Raw genomic sequence first — 19030 nt, forward strand, 5'->3', positions numbered from 1 at the left:
TTTTGAGAAACCAGATTTTTCGCTCACCTAATCTCATGACAGGTAGAATCTCAAAGATCGTATTCGATACATCAAACAGGTGAGATAGTATCGATATCGATCAGTTCAACATGTGAACATAGCCGTAAAAGTCAACTTAGAAATCTAAGGGAACGGGTCTTTTGTGATAGAGTTTTTATTCTTTTCAGTACCAAATGCCAATGAAAAGTTTAATTGCTAAAAATTTTCTCATTTTTAGCTTTTTCAACTGAAATCCTAAATGTTTTGTATGAGGTTATGTTCTATTGATTTGAACCAAACGATACATCGAACCACTATCAAATACTGTCTACTAGGCGAAAATAGGGATTTTTCTACTCTACTTTTATCTCATAAAGTAATTCGATGAGAAGAATATCAATACGACGTCTAGTAGGGGACTCAGGGATATTGTTTACAGAGTAAAAGTATGACTATTTTCAGAATTACGTCGATTACAACATGACACACCCATAATTTGATGAGCAGCTTGAAACGCGAAATCTGTGTTACATCTCCATGATTTCCCCGATTGGCGAACTTTTCGTTTTCCCTGTTTAATTAACACCACGTAAATGAAAGCGCGGGAAGAGGGGGGGGGGGGGGGGGAGGGTGTTAATATCGGTGCAGGATTACCCTCGCCGCACAGTGGATCGAGTCTATTGGAGAGGTCGGACAAAATTTGGAAACTTTAAAAGCTTGTAACTCCGTTTATATAAAACTTTGAGGTTTTACAAGTGCTTCCATCGGTCTTTTCGTGAAGTTTTCTTACCTTAAAATTTAAAATAAGACGAAATAAACATCAAAAATTGCAGTTTTAGTCAGAAATGTCCTGTCCGACCACCAGTATGTCTCTGATCCACTCGATCCTCTGTGCGCCGCGAGAGAGGGAAAGTAAAACGCAGAAGCGATTTTAGCTATCCGTAAAACCATCACGAGTAAAATAGTGCTACATCTAGTACCACGCTTGTTTACTTCCTGCTGCAGGCCTACCATTATCAACAGAATATTTTTTTTTTTCCGTGGGGAGTGTGGCGCCCGACTTTATTACCGCTGGTTCAACTAAACAGAGCAGTAATCGTGTTTTAACTGTGGAATGATAACTGCACCGCGACAACTGACAACGAGACCTGCCGATAATCGTGAAGCATCAATGCTCTGCGTGCACGCAGCTGAACGGTAGCTTGTTGCTTGTCCTAAACGAAAGTTTTGTTGATGACTTGCACTGGAATAAAAAGTTCGGTCGTATGTAGGTACCAAAGTTCGGTGTTCCATATCATCCCAATGATTCGGTTCGTCAAACTAAACTTTCGGTTCGTGTAACCGAACTTGTTCGGTAAAGTGAACTGACGAACTCTGTTTGGTCATACATCATGCCGAAAGTTCGGTTACAAGAGCCGAAAGTTCAATTTGACAAACCGAATATTTGGGATAATAATGATGATATGGAACACCAAATGTTCTATTCACATGACCAAATTTTTTTTTCAGCGTGTAAAACTCTCAATTGAGTCCTCCTCCTACAAATGAAATACAGATAAAAAAAATAAATACAATTTTCAGACGTAAAACCGTATATAAAGATACGACGAGCTCATCAAAATAGCCTGAAAATATACACCTTATAGCTTTGTCAGACGATCAAACCTAGCTATCGAATTATCAAGATCAGGTGTTGTGATTGGCTTATTAGGCGACTTGGACCAATCATAGCACTTGACCTTAATATATTGGTGGCACGGTTTGATCGAGTGATAAGAGCTTAACACGAGATTTGTGAAATTCGCATTGTCCGTTAAGTCCTTGATTTTGGTTTCGAAAAGGTGCCGTGAATCCTGATCCACAGCCTTTGAAAACTTCTCCTTATGATGTACACTCGAAAAAAAAAACACATTGGATCTTGAGTCCAGACTTTTAAAAACATCGACAAGAAAAATTATTCTTGATTCAATCAGATTTAAGCTTGAATCAAGAACCAAGCCTCTTAATTTGAGCGGATTTCCTTTTGATTCTTAAATGTCTTTAAGCTTATTAAATGTGATTGAATCAATAGTCCTTTTACTTGTTAATGTTTTCAAGAGTCTTGACTTAGATCCTATGTGGGTGTTTTTTCCAGTGTAGACATTAATATTCGTCTCGGATGATGAGTGCTGAAGGAAGGATCCTGCCTGTAAATGCATTCAAGATTGCAAAGGCCGCACTCAAATTCTGAACCTCCATGATATAGCTCCTCCCAATGTCCGTCTGCGTTTGCACCCTGTTACAGAAATCGATCCGCTCGAAATAAATTAGATTTCGACGTGTTCATTATTGATTGCATAGCCGACCTCTCCATCAAGCAATTCCGTGTCGAGTGGTGTGTGGGTGAAACTAGAACCTGCGGCGGAAATAGTTTCAATGGGAATTGAAAGGCGCTTCGAAGTTTCGTAGAAACAATCGAATGACGGCCCACGGTTCTTTTTGATGAACTTTCAAGTTCCAAGAATACTGAGTTACACCCTTTTCCAGGGCAAGCGAGAGAACGTTTGCAGTTTTGACGCAATGCTTGAAGTATTCTTACAGTCTTGCAGGCGCCAATATGAGTTTGACTCTGACCGCACCGTGCTCGGCGCGATTATTCGAACTCGCGTTAGGATAATCGTGAAGCGACGCCGTTGCAGATCCTATTTCAGCGGGCCGATTATTGAAACTGATAGACAAAGTTATAGACAAAAACGACAAAAGGGATTTGGAGGGATCCTATTGGTGGAAACGGGTTGTTGCAATGGACAAAGGAGGTTGGTAATCGACTAAGTAACGGCAACCCACGAGAAACCCGACAGTTAGTCTATCATTTTCCCCCTTAGTCGATGAGAACCACCCATTTCAACCAATAGAATTGCTTTATACCCCCTATGTCATCTTTGTCTATCGCTTTGTCTATCAGTTTCAATAATCGCCCCGCAGATAGGTTTACAGGGTGTAAGCATAATCAATAATCATAAATCGAGCTACAAGAACAATACAATATTTCAAACTACATGTAGACGAGAAAAATACCACTTACAAAAAACAAAGCAGACTTATTCCTTACTTTATTTTGGCCTGTAGCTCGACTTTTTAATCATTGATTTTGTCTAGGTAGCTTAGCCAGCCAAATTTGGCACTAAAATGTATTTACCGGGTATATTTGAATTCAAGGCAAGCTAGTACAATACCACCCACTAACCCACCTGCCTACTACGCCGGGCCAAAGTATGCGATACAACAGCTTTGATTCCGTGGTAGCTTAAACTGCATGATCGAGGAATTTTAAGGCTGAGAGTTGCCTTTGAGTAAATGGACAGATTCGGTCATTAAATCGAAGAAATCTGGTTTCACTTCAAAATTCTGGCAGAAAACTGATCCGTTGTGCCCAGAATGCACATTTCAGCTGTTAATTCCAAAAAAAATTTCGTATGTGAAACAGAGTGACAAGTTTTTTTCGATTTCAGAGTATCCTAGTAAATCAAGGAATTTTGAAGGAAATCGAAGAAAACTCGTCACTCTGTTTTACGTACGAGATTTTTTTGTGGGATTTCAGCTGTTAGTTCCTGTGAAAAATCTGTGTAGTTTCGATTTCAGTTCGTTTTTTTCGATTTCAGAATATCCTGATAAATCAGGGAATTTTGAGATCGAAGTAAACTCCGCACTCCGTTTTACTACGTACAAGATTTTTTGGGGAATAAACAGTTAAAATGTGCCTCTGGGTACAATGTATCCGTTCTCTGCCATAATTTTTTGGTGAAACCAGTAATTTAATATCAACAAAAGTTTAATTCCTCCACGTTTCCTTACCTCCGCTACAGATCCAATTCAAAGGATCTCTGATAGTCTCCGCTTTCTCTGGGAAAAAAAAAAAAAAAAAAAAAAAAAAAAAAAAAACACATTGGATCTAGAGTCCAGACTCTTAAAAACATCGACAAAAAAAATACTCTTGATTCAATCAGATTTAAGCTTAAATCAAGAACCAAGCCTCTTAATTTGAGCGGATCTCCTTTTGATTTAAGCTTAAATCTGATTGAATCAAGAGTCCTTTTTCTTGTCAATGTTCTCAAGAGTCTGGACTCTAGGTCCAATGTGTGTTTTTTTTCCTCGTTTCCTTACCTCCGGCACAGATCCAATTCAAAGGATCTCTGATAGTCTCCGCTTAGTACGCAACCCCAAAATCCTCTCGTCTTCGAGAGTCAATTTAATGGATGCTTACTTTAAAGACGTAAGTCCACCTGTTAACTTATGAGCCCAGGCTTTCGTTGCCTACGGAGGACGCTAAGGCTCATGAGCTTTTGGACTTACGCTCTTTCAACATGCATCGATTCAATTGGAATTTCGTTCGAGTCAGGTTCAGCCCGGTCCTCAACGGGAAATATGCAAATCAGGCGTGTGAACGACTCGTGAACAGCCGGACATAGCTCAGCCACAGAATTCGTTTCAGAATTCAGTGGAGCACTCCTCCCATCGCTCCGCTGGTCTATTCCGCCGTGTGTAGAAAAAAACGTCGTATGAACATTCGAATGTCGCCAAGTTTCCTCAAATTAAATTTTTAAAATTGAGGAAAGTCGTTTTAAATTTTCCCCCGAACTGTTCAGATGCTGTGGTGGTGCTGCCATTTCATTTTACCAAAGATTCCGGGGCTCCTAGAATTAATTCCGATTTCCCGAAATCCGAGAAAAATTCCGATTTTTTCAAAAGTTCCGGGGAAAAAATCGAAATACGCCTGGATTTAGTTTAAAAAAAAAAAAAAAAATCATCGAATCTTATCATATAATCGGTCAAACTGACAGAAACCCCCGAAATTCCGGAAAATTTCGAAAATGCCTGAATATTCCTAGAATTTCGAAGATCCCAGACCAAGTTCCGATTAATTGTAAAGTTCCGAATTTCGAGATCAATTCCGGGAAATGACAGCACTGTGCTGTGACATTAAATCGCCTGTAACATCCATAAAAAAATTAAGGCCAAAAAGTATTCATATACAGGGTGTTTCAGACCACCCGTACCAGGCCTTTTTCTCGGTTGTTTTAGGTCGTACGAAGTCGGGGACCGCGGGGTTGAATAGGGAATTGACCCCAAGGAATCCGAATTTCGTGGTCCCGAAACCCCCCAACCCCCCTTTGAGGGGTAAAGGGGGGGTCACGATGCTAAAAGTCACATTTCTCGACCGATTTGCGGATTAATTGCATCAGAATTGAAAAGCACGGAAAATTTCACGTAAAATTGACCCCTAAAAATCCATAATCCGCCCATCCAAGGCCCAGAAATGACCCCCTAAAGAGGGGGACAGTGCCCCCTCCATAATTTCTCTTTGGTCTCAAAATTGACGTAGATTCTCCAGAAAAAGATGGTTTCCTAGGTAATCGACCCCGAGAAATCCAAATTTCATGGTCCCGAAGCTCCTCTATGTCCCCTTGGGGGGTAAACGGGGGGGCCCAATTTTAAAAATCGGGGCTGCTTTCCGAATTGCAAATTGATTGCATCCAAATCGAGGAGCAGAACACATTTACATCTTGCGTGTTCCTAAGAGTTCTAATTGACCCCCCTTAACGGCAGAAAGTAACCCCCTGAAGAGGGGGGCTTCGCCCCCTCCAAAAATTTCTCGAGATTCCTCTTTGGTCGCAAAATTGACGTCAATTCTCCAGAAAAAGACGGTTTCACCCTAAATGACGGGTAGCGGAGCTTAGGGACCATGAAATTCAGAGTCCTCGGGGTCGATTACCTGGAAAACCGTCTTTTTCTGGAGAATTGACGTCAATTTTGCGACCAAAGAGGAATCTCGAGAAATTTTTGGAGGGGGGCGAAGCCCCCCTCCTCAAGGGGTTACTTTCTGCCGTTCAGGGGGGTCAATTTGAACTCTTGGGAACACGCAAGATGTAAATGTGTTCTGCTCCTCGATTTGGATGCAATCAATTCGCAATTCGGAAAGCAGCCCCGATTTTTAAAATTGGGCCCCCTCGTTTACCCCCCAAGGGGACATAGAGGAGCTTCGGGACCATGAAATTTGGATTTCTCGGGGTCGATTACCTAGGAAACCATCTTTTTCTGGAGAATCTACGTCAATTTTGAGACCAAAGAGAAATTATGGAGGGGGCACTGTCCCCCTCTTTAGGGGGTCATTTCTGGGCCTTGGATGGGCGGATTATGGATTTTTAGGGGTCAATTTCACGTGAAATTTTCCGTGCTTTTCAATTCTGATGCAATTAATCCGCAATTCGGTCGAGAAATGTGACTTTTTGCATCGTTACCCCCCCTTTACCCCTCAAAGGGGGGTTGGGGGGTTTCGGGACCACGAAATTCGGATTCCTTGGGGTCAATTCCCTATTCAACCCCGCGGTCCCCGACTTCGTACGACCTAAAACAACCGAGAAAAAGGCCTGGTACGGGTGGTCTGAAACACCCTGTATGGACTGCATTTTGCAATTTGGAACTATAAATTCTGGCTCCTCTGGAAAAAAACCTATGTGCATAGGGAAACTAATGGCACACACGTTGTTTGTAAACCGGGCTAGAATTTATAGTTTCAAATTGCAAATTGTATTGCATATTTAGTTCATCCGAGGACATTCGGCAACATTCGAACGCTCTTACGGTGTTCTTCCTTAGCCCTTAGCACGGGAGTGCTGCTCTATTCGCGACGGCTCTGTCGTCTGTTTCCGCCTCGCCGTCCGCAGTCCAATAGAGCCCCCCCTCCCTTCCCCCCGCTGCCCCCCCACCGTCCCCCGGCCCGAATTAAATCCCGCGTTTATTCGCAAATCAAGAGCCGGGAGCGTCCACGCGGCGCGAAGGAACCAGCGGAACAAAGCGTCTGTTTATTGACCGATTACCCGCTTCCTGTTTCGTACATTTTTTTTTTTTGAGCAAGGTCATGTCCGCAGTCGCGCCACCCGACGTCTCTGTGCACACGCGAAAAAAAAATTGAAAATTACACGGCGGGCGTCGGACTATCCGGGCATCGATCGGGCGTCCCGTCGCCCCTTTTGTCGCGCCCCTTTTCACCCGAAATAGACTGATGAGACTACGGTTATATATATATATATATATATATATATATATATATATATATATAATATATATATATATATATCGGTTCATTTGTAATCTAAAACATTAGATTAGAATCCGTGGATACGGATTCTAATGTTTCATTCGAAACAAACCTGAAGTAAATCGGTCGGGTGATTCCCGGGATCAAAGACGTGAAAAAGCCCCAAGGATTTTAAATATCGATGACCAATGTGCAAAACCACGTATCTACATCGCGGTGTTCCAAGATTTCTGCTCCTACGTTATTTTTCGAAGAAAAACAAGTCAACTTTACATATTGAAATTTTTACAAATATTCTGCTGGCAAAGAAGATAAATCGAGGAAGTTTTTTAGGAAGCACATTATGACAAGTTTTCCTAGGAAACAATTGAGGACGACAGGAAGTTTGTAAAGTTGCAAACTGAGATACGTGGTTCCGTAGTTTAGGCATCGATATAGGTTTAGAGTCATCATCTGCAAAATCTCGTAGATGTGTGCTGCACTTCTCGGGTGTAAAGACAGTCAAGATGGAAGCCAAATCTCTAAACGAAGGACTGCAGATAGCCGCTTTGGAAACTTGACTTTTCAAAAGACGGATTTAGTGGATACGTCATTCGATACATTACGATAAAATAATCGAAAAATTTTCGGCCCCTTCGAATTCCATTTAGTTTTGCCGCGCTTTGAAAGCGTAGTAAGGAAGGTGGATGTTCACCTTTGGGCAATGCATTCTGGGTACGATCGATATATTTCAAATTTTAGCCATAAGGGTAAATATTTGGGGAAAATATAAATGTCAGTCTGGAGATGAAAAACACAAGCCCTCGGCGCGGCGATCGGCATGTAACACATATTAGCGCCTACAAGACTGTATGAATACTTCACCCATTGCGCCAAACACAGTTCGGTCTGGAGCGGTTGGCGTGAAACGTATAGCGCCTACAAGACTGCAGGAATACTTCACGCATTCCGCCAAATCACAGGGCGATCAGCGCGGCGCAGCGACGGAAGTTAAAATTATTAAACCACATTTATGTATGTGCTTTCATAATTTTTTGGTTCATTTCTTATAAATGAAGGACCTTGTCCACATAGAGATAGACTTACGGAACTCAACTTTCGCGCAAAATTCCGTGAAATTTTTCTAGTAGTGTTGACAGGGCTTTCGCAAAAAATGTATCCAACACGAGTAGGTAAACGCGTCTTATGCACCCCTCCCCCTCCAGCACGTTCACTTGATGGTTTTTATCGATGTTTCAAAACGAATGAGAAAGGGGCGGCATAATACAGGTGGCCCATGAGCGGCAAGTAGGTAAATCCGGCCCTGAACCCTCCCACACAAAAGGCAAAGTTTTGCGAGCGGATTTAAGTTTTTAACTTTCTGCCAACCTCTGTCTTAACAAAACGAAATTCCCTCCAGGCAACGGTACATCTACACTCTACAACATTTAATTTTAATGTTGGCAGCATTGACGACCACATCCAAAATTCTCTAGAGTACCTGTGCCTGTCCAGTTATTACTATTTGTAATCCGGCGCTGCTGCCCGAGTATTTCGCGCTCGTTCTGACCAGTTCGCCTTCAAAAATTTGCTAGGCAATTTGAGCGTCTTAGGAGCAGTAAAAGTTGCTCGTACCAGTTTGAGCTTTTTCACGGAAGGGGACATCGTCACCTTCCGGCCAAAGTATCACAAGCGTCATGCGATATTTCAAATTCCCGCCGCCATTTCATTTGTTTTACAGAAAAATTGTTGGTTGAATCTGTTTGAAAATTTCACTGACTTTTATCGGCAGCTTAAAGAAAATTTAGTGAAATTTTCGGACAGCTTCGTTGAACAATTTCTCTGTAAAAAAATATGGCGGCGGAAATTTTTAAACGTCGCATGGCGCTTGTGACACTTCGGCCGGAAGGTGACGTCATGAAGTTACTTTACTCGCTGTTCTTTTCGCTTACTCTGACCAGCGATCTAATTATTGAAACTGATAGACAAAGAAGACATAGGGAGTATGGAGCAATCCTATCGGATGAAATGGGTGGTTCTTATAGATTAAGGGAGAAACTTATGGGCTAACTGTAAGGTTTCTCGTGGGTTTCCGTTAGTTAGTCCATTACCTACCGCCTTTGTCCATTGCAACCACTCACTTCCACCAACAGGATCCCTCCATAGCCATGTTGTTTTCTTTGTCTATACCTTTGTCTATCACTTTCAATAATCGGCCCGCAGTTTGCCTTCAAAATAGGACACGCAATTTGAGCGTCTTTGGAGCAGCATTTTTTGCACTAGTTTTAGCATGTTCATTTGGTCCCTCTACCAGGAAGAGGACATGAATGTTGGATTTTCACGGGTATGAAACCATGAAACTCGATTTTCGGGCTCAATCGTCAACTAATTGCGGAACCCCCACCCTCGTCACGCATTTTCCGATCGCTCACGAGATGTCGCCACGGTAACATGTAATAGATTGGGTGCGCACCTCTGCCGTGATAGCGAAAAAAGCAGTGATTGCGTGCTGGGATGAACCTTGAGGCGCATGAAAGCATGTGCTAACCATGGCTCCTACAGAAATGTACTTACTATACTCTTCGCTATCACGGCAGACAGTACTCGCTTCCATTGTTTCCTCGCGATCCCCCATTTGCCGGCACCGCGTGTCAAATTCGGAGACATCGGTTATTATCATCAACCGACAGAACAAGAGCATGAGCGGCCAAAAAAGAATGAAGACTATGGTCGAATTTCCGCGAAATGATTTGCTTCAGATTTTGACTCAACGGGGGACGTTCTCAAAATACGTAACGCTGAAAATTGGATTTTCTTGACAACCCCCCCCCCCCCTCCAGCTCTCCACATCACAATCTTTACTGCCGTGCTAAGGAAAATCGGTGTATAAGCCTTCGGACGTTGCCAAATGACGTGCTGGAAATCACGAATTTTCAGGAAACCTCAAGGATATTTGGACCGCGTTTAGCAGAAAGGAACTAAGCCTCATCAGCTATTGTTAAATTTAACTGAACAATTTAACTTTTTATAAGAGAACGTTTGTGAGCATTTCTTTGAAAATTTTAATGAATTTGCTTCGTTTTATTCAGAAAATTCACTGAAATTTGCACAAAAATCCGCACAACCGTTTACATACAAAAAATTAAATTGCCCAATTAAATATGGCAATAGCTGATGTGGTTTTGTTCCTTCTTGCTTAACGCGGTCCACTTTCCATTCAATTTTTGTAGTACTGAGAAAGCTGTTCCGTTCAATGCTTTTTCACTGTTTTGAATCGTTTATTTATTAGTATATTTAATTATCTATGAAATTGTTACAAATGTAAAGGACCTCTTCGAATAAAAATTGAATACGTGTATTTAATGTATTTGGTTATTGAGTGGAGACCCATCCCTATTAAAGATAGAGTTTGTTACCATTATGAAGATAGTTCTAATGAAACTAATTATTGTGTGTTTACAGAATCAGCAAGGAGTAATCCGTCGATGTTTTGCGGCCTTTGGGTGCTCACCGGAATGCTGGTATTCATCGTCATGGAAAAAGCGTTTGCCGGTCAGCAAGACAGCAGTCCTATGCTTGTGAAGCAGGTTGAGCCCTCCAAAACGACTATCTGCTCCGATGACAATGCCAACAAGGCTTTTGTGAAAACTCCATCTACGATTCAGGTAGCTTTAAAATCACATCTCTTTCCCTCTTTTAATTTAAAGGAAATGACATCCTACCCTTTAACTCTAATTTGATGAAATTTCTTAAAAATTCGAGAAGTATTCCTCAGTTGCATAATCACTCATATTTCAGACAGTAAATCGTATTCAGTTAGGCCAAAGCAACTGTGATTCTCTCTTAGGAACTATGAGTTTTTGGTAAGTATATTAGTGAGTGTGTTTCAATTTTGAGAACATAGGTAAAAAATTATCAATACAAATAAAACAAAAATTCGGCAAAGTTTATCCAAAGAAAGTGATGGAAAAACAATTTTTCATCTTATTTCTACAGTTAGAATTTTTGACTTATGGTCGCTCTAGCATCATGCAATTCAGTTCAGCCAAGCAGGATCGCATCTCTTTTTCTGCAGTGTGAAAGTGAACAAAGATCCGAACATTACACAAAAACTGTCTTGTTTCAAATCATTTTTTGCTGAGCAATGATCCTAACATTGATTAATGTTCTAGACCTTTTCCAGTAACTTTTTATCTCTCGATCAAAGTAATGTAAGTACCATGCTCTGGTTTGCGCACTCTAAAGATAATGGAGTATGTAAGAACATGTAAAAAACATATGAACGGGATAAGTTGTAATAGTGAACTTAAAACACAGTACAGGAGCAGTTTAGCCGGCCTCAACACTGGACCTTATGGATTGGAATCAGAATTGTGAGTGTTCTTCAAGAGAGAATGGACCAATGTTTAAATTTTATCTCTTTTTTCAGATAAGTGGGTACCTGAATTTAGCAGCCAATTGTATCGACAACTTTACCCATGGTCTCGCAGTTGGTGGCAGTTTTCTCCTCTCAGCCAGAGTTGGTTGCTTGACTACTTTTGCAATTCTAGGTATGATGTATACAAATTTTATAACATTATTTCTATTTAGTCTGTCCAAAAATGTACTTATCCTGTTTTTGTCGTTTTTGAAAAGCTGACCTTTACTGTTCTCCCTCAAAATAATCAGATTGAATTCTACACACTTGGCCAGCATTCTTTCAACTTCCAGAGGCTCTTGGAGAAGTCCTCTCTTGAGATAATTTCTCCCCTTTGTTTTCTTTGATTTCTTTAAGTATTTCAAATCTTTGGTACTTTTCAATGGAGTTCTGAGCTTCAAGAAAGCCCAAGGTCATAAAGTGCAAGATCTGGACTGTATCGGGGGTGTAATTAAAACACAAAATCAAATATTATCAATTAATTCAAACATTTAGAACATGGCAATAAATCCGGTAAGTGTATTAGTAGAGGCCACTGAGGTAAACGCTCCCACGAAAAGTTGGAAATACCCACTCAGTATTTTCCAGTAAGTGTAAGTATGTTTAGAAAATATTTTTGCAAAGTTTCGGCTCAATTGAACTGTTCTATAGGTTTGGTGTCTTAATTTCCAGTTACACTAATTTCACAGTTTTGGGTTTAAATGTTTGACTTTGTTGAAAATTATGTCCTTAATCCTTTTATAATCTCATTGATCTTTTGTTGTTTTCAGTCCATGAAATTCCCCATGAAGTAGGTGACTTTGCCATTTTATTGAGATCTGGTTTCACCAGGTGGGAAGCAGCGTATATGCAACTTTACACTGCCTCTGCAGGTGTGGTTGGTGCCATGACTGCCATTGTGTTTAGCGGCTCATCAAATTCCATCGGTAAGAATTGAAAGAAGTTTTATGTTAAATATCTTTAAACGATAGGATCAAAAGCTGTAAAATCTACTGTAGCTTCAGCAGTTATTTGATGGCTATGCTAGCAGTTCAAGAGTTCCTCTCAGTAAGGACTTTACCGTCGACAGCAGCACAACAAAAATGATAAATATTTTGTTCGGACTTTTACCTAGAAATTAGGATTCAGAACCAAATTGATGCGCTGAAATTTTCAAAATGTTACTTGTAAATTAGCTATTAGCATTTTTTGCATTTGCAAATTCAAAACTATGTCCCATCAAAGAACTAGATCCACACCAGTCAAAATTACATCCCAAAGGAAATCTTATGGATCCAAAGAGGTTTAATGCCAGCAATATTATTATATTTTTTGGTTTTGTGTTTTTTACAACCTTCACAGGACGATAAGATTTTGAAGTTTAAGTTTCGATGTATTATTTTTGAAAGTTAGTCTGAAAAAAGGAATTTTTCTACATGTATTACGGGTTTTCTCACTGCTATGTTGGATTCGTGGTCATGTGTTTGTTTGGAATTTGACATGATACTTTGTCTCGTGTTCTTTACATTCAGAAGAAGTTTTCTTTGAACTGTCATGTCATTTATTTAAATGTTTTTCATTACATCTAACCCCCTCAGCCAGCTAGGAAAGGATGCCTCTTCGATCACCAATCTGGTCGTCACCACTAAAATATACCTTCTCAAAATATGGGAACATTTCATTTTTTGACTGGTTAATCTTGAAATTGGCATCTGCAAAGTTCAACTCTTACGAAAGATAAGTGCGCATGAGAGTTTTTAGCCCTTTTCTATTGTCTTAACACTCGTCTAATTCAACTAATGTGCTTTTAGTTCCGTCTGTAGCTTCAGGAAAAATTGATTATTTTGTTTTTCATTTTTCAGAGGCAAAAACTTCCTGGATCTTGCCATTCACAGCTGGAGGATTTCTTCATATTGCACTTGTTTCAATCTTGCCAGAGTTACAGCAAGAGAAAAACACCCGAGAGTCGCTGAAGCAAATGGTCTCCTTAGGCGCTGGGATCACCGTAATGGCAATTTTGACTTTTATGATAGAATAAGTTAAACCATTGACCAGTGAATTATTAAATTACCTTATCGGGTTACCTTCTGCTGTTACTCCAAATGGACCTGTATCCATTTTTGTGCCATTCTGAGAGTCAATTTTCATGTGATGTCCTTTTTATGAGAAATCGATGAAATGGTGCTAATACAGGGACTTATTCGTCTTCAGATGTATTATCATGGGTCTTTTTTTAATAATTTTTCAGTTCAATGTCTTCTGCTCATCCTTTTTTTTTTTTTTTTTTTTTTTTCAAGAAAAAAACATTAGGCGGCCATAAATTTAGTCCACAATTTTTAGGTCAAATTGCTATAATTTCTGGTATTGCTCACTCTCTCATTAGAAATAGCTTAGGAAGCCTGTCAAAATTTCAAGCTGATCTCCGGCTACCATAATTCTGAACATCGTCACCTTTTTTTTCCGGAAACACAATTTTGGGAAACAGGGTAGACTCCCGCTCCTATTGTAGGATGTGAATATTTGATAGATTATGCATTTGTCCTGCAGAAATTATCAGTAGACTGTAATCAGGCCATTCAAGTTTTTAATCCCTCTTAGCCATTTTTCAGTCTTTGTTAGCCTTCGCTCCAGAGGGTTCTCAAAAGTATTCAAACTGTGATACCACAAATAACTTTTATTTTTTTTATTACTAAAATCTGTATTTTTAATCTTGTAGAGTTATATATTGGTTCAGAGCAGAGAAGAATATGTACGATCCTCTAAGCTGGTAGTGATAAGCATCTTTTAGCAATAAGGTTTTAATTCTTGTCAAGCATCAAATAATTCTCATAGGTTTATACGGAGATTTACTTAGAAATTTTGTGAATACCATCACCTGCAAATGACAATGCAAGTATAAATTTCCGCCTAACTGTTACATAACTTTAGTTCATTATTTTATCCGTGCCAAAAAATGTTGACATTTTTGAACATGTGCTCTAAACGATATCACCAGAATGTAACTTGAACTGAAAGGAAATTTAATTTAAAACCAGAGAATACTTAATATCAATGACACTGCTGATTTCTGCTCTGATGGAAAGGAAAGCAATGAATATGACATCTCACTTATTTGAATGACAAATTGCAATTGTAAATGATGGAAGTTATCATCAATTAGCTTTAATTGGCGTTAGTCTCCACAGTCCAACGCTACTTCAGTAAGCCAGTCAATTTTATCACAAACCTGCATTAATCTCTGAATCATCAAGGGAACTTCGCCTAGCTCTTGGATCCTAACTCCATATAGTCAGAGTCCATGGATCAAATTTAAGGGAGTTAGTAAATGATGATGCTGAAGGTTCACATTTCCCTTTATTGTTAAAGTATATAATTAACCTGTAAGATTTGTTTATTAACTTAAAATCCTCAGACAGAGAAATGAACGATTTTTCCAATGACTTCTGACGAACTTCATTATTGATTGCTTATCTTGTGTTTTTATCAGCAAAAATTTTAAAGTCTCTGTTCCTCGTGTTAGTATGTACTATTTTCCAATTGTTTTAGTTCAGAATTGCACGGTATTTTAATTGCTATCCATGTAACTTTTAATGTATTTCTTAGTATAAGGAACTGATTTTGGGTAAATCAACTCAACACAATTCGTTCACATTCCTCGGAGTGTGTTTAGACAGGAGCTCTAGATAGTCCCAAGTAAGGCTCAGAATTATTTCTTCTAAAAATGAATAGAAAGAAACTTCAGTTTACCTTTCTCATCTATACTTTCTATTCTCATCTGTAGTAATGGGTTACTTGCTCCAATTTGATCTCGTAAAAAATTTGAGTTTATACTAGAGCTGTGCAGGCAAAGAACTTAAATTTCAATTAAAATTTGATTATAATTAAATGAAATGATTACGATTAAAAAGCAATGAGCGCCTGTAATAATGACGCAAATCTGAACAAATGCAATAGGAAGTTCAAATTCAAAATATTCTAAAAATCAATCACGATAAATTTTTAAATTAAATATGATTTTGATAAAAAAATGAATGCGGCTACGATTAAATTTCATATAGATTCATACAATTTCAAACAGCTGTGGTTGAAAAATATTTTTGAAGTTTTCTTTCTCCCTAATTTTTTCTTTTAAATCACAGTTTCTGGAAATTCATTTTAAAATTCCATCACTTCGGCAAAAAATTGTCCATTGAAGAGAGTGTCCAAGTTAAATTGTCTTTTCTCCGCATTGTCATAATTTCAATTCATCCCAATTCAGCCAATTTTGTGTTGTAACGGGCCAAATACAACACTCAAATAATCTGTGTTGTGTTGATTTACTTTTTACTTAAGACTGGTTTTTTCTTGTTTTACTTTTGCTCTAGTTGTAAGAAAGCAATAATTACTGATCATTTCTCAGCAGAAAGATCATAAGCTTTGGAAAGTCTTATATTCTTTCTCAGTTTGCAATGGCAGAGCAGCTCGTGTCCATACTTGTTTTTCCTTTCATGGCAGTTGTTATCGCAATAGCTGAAGGCGAAAGTTGTTCAATATCATGCCTTCTTCACTGGGTACAAATGTACTTAAACTTAAAAAAAAAAAACGAATATAATGAAAATAATTTTTTGAAAATTCTCAATTGTGAGTACTACAGTGAACGCCAGCAGAGAGATTGAAACCTGTCGTAATGGACTGTCTGATTCAAGAAAATCTTCATGTTTCCTCCAATGATAACTTTAATATTCTATGATTTTGTTCATCTAAAACATGAAAAATGACTATGTAGAAGGCTTATTTTACACTTTTCTGTTTATGGCACTCAAGAAGCCACCATTATCAACATGCTCCACTTCGAGTCCAATATGGATTACATTTTGTAGTAAGGAACCGCTATTTCTGGCTCATTTTAGAAACAACATATATGCCATTGGTTTCTCTATACTGAAAGGTGCTTTTATGGTAAGGCACAGATAATGGTTCCTTATTGCAAAATGTAATCCATATTATCGAAGTCTCTAACCCCCCTATATTGCAGAATATGTAACTCAAATCCATAAATATCAAGCTAGAAGAATGTACATCTCATTCATAGTAATGGACCACTAAACAAGGTGCGAATTTAAGCAACCTGATACATGTTTCTTAACCAGAATTTCACGTAAAACACTATTCACACAACGAAAACTACTAAAGCTAACACTTAACGAAGATATTAACGTTTTTATTACACATTGGTTACGAGGAATTTGAACTGCCCGCTCACAAGAAACTCAAAGCTCTACTCGAGTCAAATCGCGCACTACAACGGTTTCAACAAGCTTCTCAAGCGAGCAATTTTCATTTCCCACCATGTGTTGTTCAAACTACAGGCAATTTGCTATAGCTGAGCCAAAGCGTCAAGATCGAGGTTGCCAAATTTTTATGACGCAGAGACTGTCATGATAACATTTAGCGTGCGATGTGAATCACGTAGAGCATTGAGTATTCATGAGCGGATGGTTTGAATTCACGCATCAAGAATCATTAAATATCTTTGAAAGGAGTTGATTTTGGTAATTTTCGTTGTACGCATCGTGTTCTACGTGGAATTTTGGCTGAGAAACAAGTATCAGAATGCTGAAATTCGTACCTTGTCCAGTGGTCCATTCCAATTCCTTTAAAAAGTTGGTACCTGCCTCCTGAGAAAACATGAATGATGGGAGTTTTTGAAAATAACCTCCTTATTATAGCAGGTATTATTCAATAATTTGAGCGTCTTTCAAAAGTGATTGTCGGTCTTTATTTGAAAAGAATGACTAGTGAAAGTATAGAACTGAATGGCATCAAGAGCAAACCGTAGGTTTTGTCTCACGAAGGGTATTATTTATGGTCTATATGTGAGTCCAACCAGTCCTCTTGACCAATAGTTGATGCCTGTAGCCTGTATCTACTCAGTTAATTTAACATTATATTAGTCATTTGCGTTATTAGGCACTAGGCATTACTGGTTTTCGTCCATTTTATTTTATATTAAGAAGTCGATATTTGTCAAGGCAGGCTGCATGCCTTGGAATCGGCCATTTAAAATGAACTTTAATGGAGGAAAATTAAAAACAGTGTTACCAATTTGCAAGAATGACTATTGGTAATAGTTAAAATGTGCAAAAACGCAGATCTCGATGAGCGACGCTGAAGATTTCCTGTCATGGTTTAGTCTTTAAATGGAACAATACTTGACCTCATTTCTTGAGAGCTTTCATGATTATTTCTTTGCCAGGAGAATATTCTGTGACAATGTTAAACTAAAGTTTTGTATCGTTCTTGTTTAAAAGAGTGGAGATTTGTAAATACCCCAAACGAAATTCGACTTTATTATTTAGTATCACTGTTGACTTAAGTCGTCACCAAATCTCTACGGAAGAAGTCATCAGAATGGCCATGTGGAGTGTATTTGAGTCCTCAACGTAGCTGTTTTTGTTCATTCAGTGATTTACTGCAAAAGTGATCACACTAAAATTGAAGAGATGATTTTTTAACAATCGAGCTGCTGTCTAATGATTAACCCAACGCTCTGCCAGTACCTGTTGATATCAAAGATTATTTCTGTGATAGAAGATGATATGCGCACTCTATTACAGTTGATCATGACATCCAATAAATTTAGGAAGATCTCCATGAGTGCATTCAACTTCCAATTTTAATTTCCTTCAAGAATTAGATATTGTATTTGTTTAGTCATGCCTAGTTTTCGGATGTTATTCGCTAATTACAACGTTTTATGAATGCACGATACTAAAAGCAATTTCATAGAATGCTCTCTTACTCCAAAACTACTTGGTTTTGTTGAAGTTAAAAAAATAAAGTTCAATTCTTAACCTGGAAATTTTCTGATTAAAAATAGAGAATCAGCTTTTGCTGACAATTTATGTATTCTTATTCTTTCCATTTTATATGTCACATTCCATGCAGAATGATGGGATATTTATTGAAGTTACTACTCACCCAAATGATCAAAATTTTCACCTGGTTGTAAAATTTTGTCAAGGGTTTGTCAATATATTATTATGTAATAAAAAACAAGCCATCCATTCACATTTTTTCAATCACGAAATTTGAATACGTTGTCCTAAGCATAGTCTCTTCCCACAGACTTTTATTTATTTATTTTTTAGGGGGAAAACAGATTTCCTTTGAATTTTTATCCTAGATTGCGCATCATCTTCCTGCAGAATTTTTCTTCTTAGCTTTTAGTTACCAATGTTATTCTTGATTCAGTTGTAATGATTGTAAATTTTTATTTTTTTAAAGTATTATGTATTTCTTGTAAATTCTGGCCGATTTGATGAATCATTTGATCATTGAATCATCATCGGCCCAGACGTGCCTTATTTTGATAGGTGGTTCGTATCACTCAATCACTTGTCAAAATGTCAATTTATATTTGTTACAATATTTAAATTAAGCTTTGTGATCATTAAATAATAATTTGTTGTAATATTTCATCTTTTGATATTGACCTCCTCCTTCCAATTATTTTTGTTTTGAGATAAATATTCTTAGCTTTGAAATATTTTCGAATTGACTTTAAGGGCCACAATGAGCGTGTTTCTCCTGAAATC

General features: G+C 38.4%; 1 protein-coding gene across 1 annotated transcript in view; it reads left to right on the forward strand.

The window, feature by feature from the left end:
• Positions 1–18906, forward strand: part of Zip99C (Zinc transporter Zip99C) — a 53002-nt gene extending 34096 nt beyond the window's left edge. Inside the window, exons 3-6 of the mRNA XM_019041095.2 lie at positions 10520–10722; positions 11487–11607; positions 12245–12400; positions 13316–18906. Of these exons, the coding sequence (XP_018896640.1) occupies positions 10520–10722; positions 11487–11607; positions 12245–12400; positions 13316–13491 (656 nt within the window). The 3' untranslated portion in view covers positions 13492–18906. The remainder of the gene's footprint in view (positions 1–10519; positions 10723–11486; positions 11608–12244; positions 12401–13315) is intronic.
• The last annotated feature ends 124 nt before the right edge of the window (positions 18907–19030 follow it).

Source organism: Bemisia tabaci, chromosome 8 (assembly GCF_918797505.1).
Source record: "Bemisia tabaci chromosome 8, PGI_BMITA_v3".
Lineage (NCBI taxonomy): Eukaryota > Metazoa > Arthropoda > Insecta > Hemiptera > Aleyrodidae > Bemisia > Bemisia tabaci.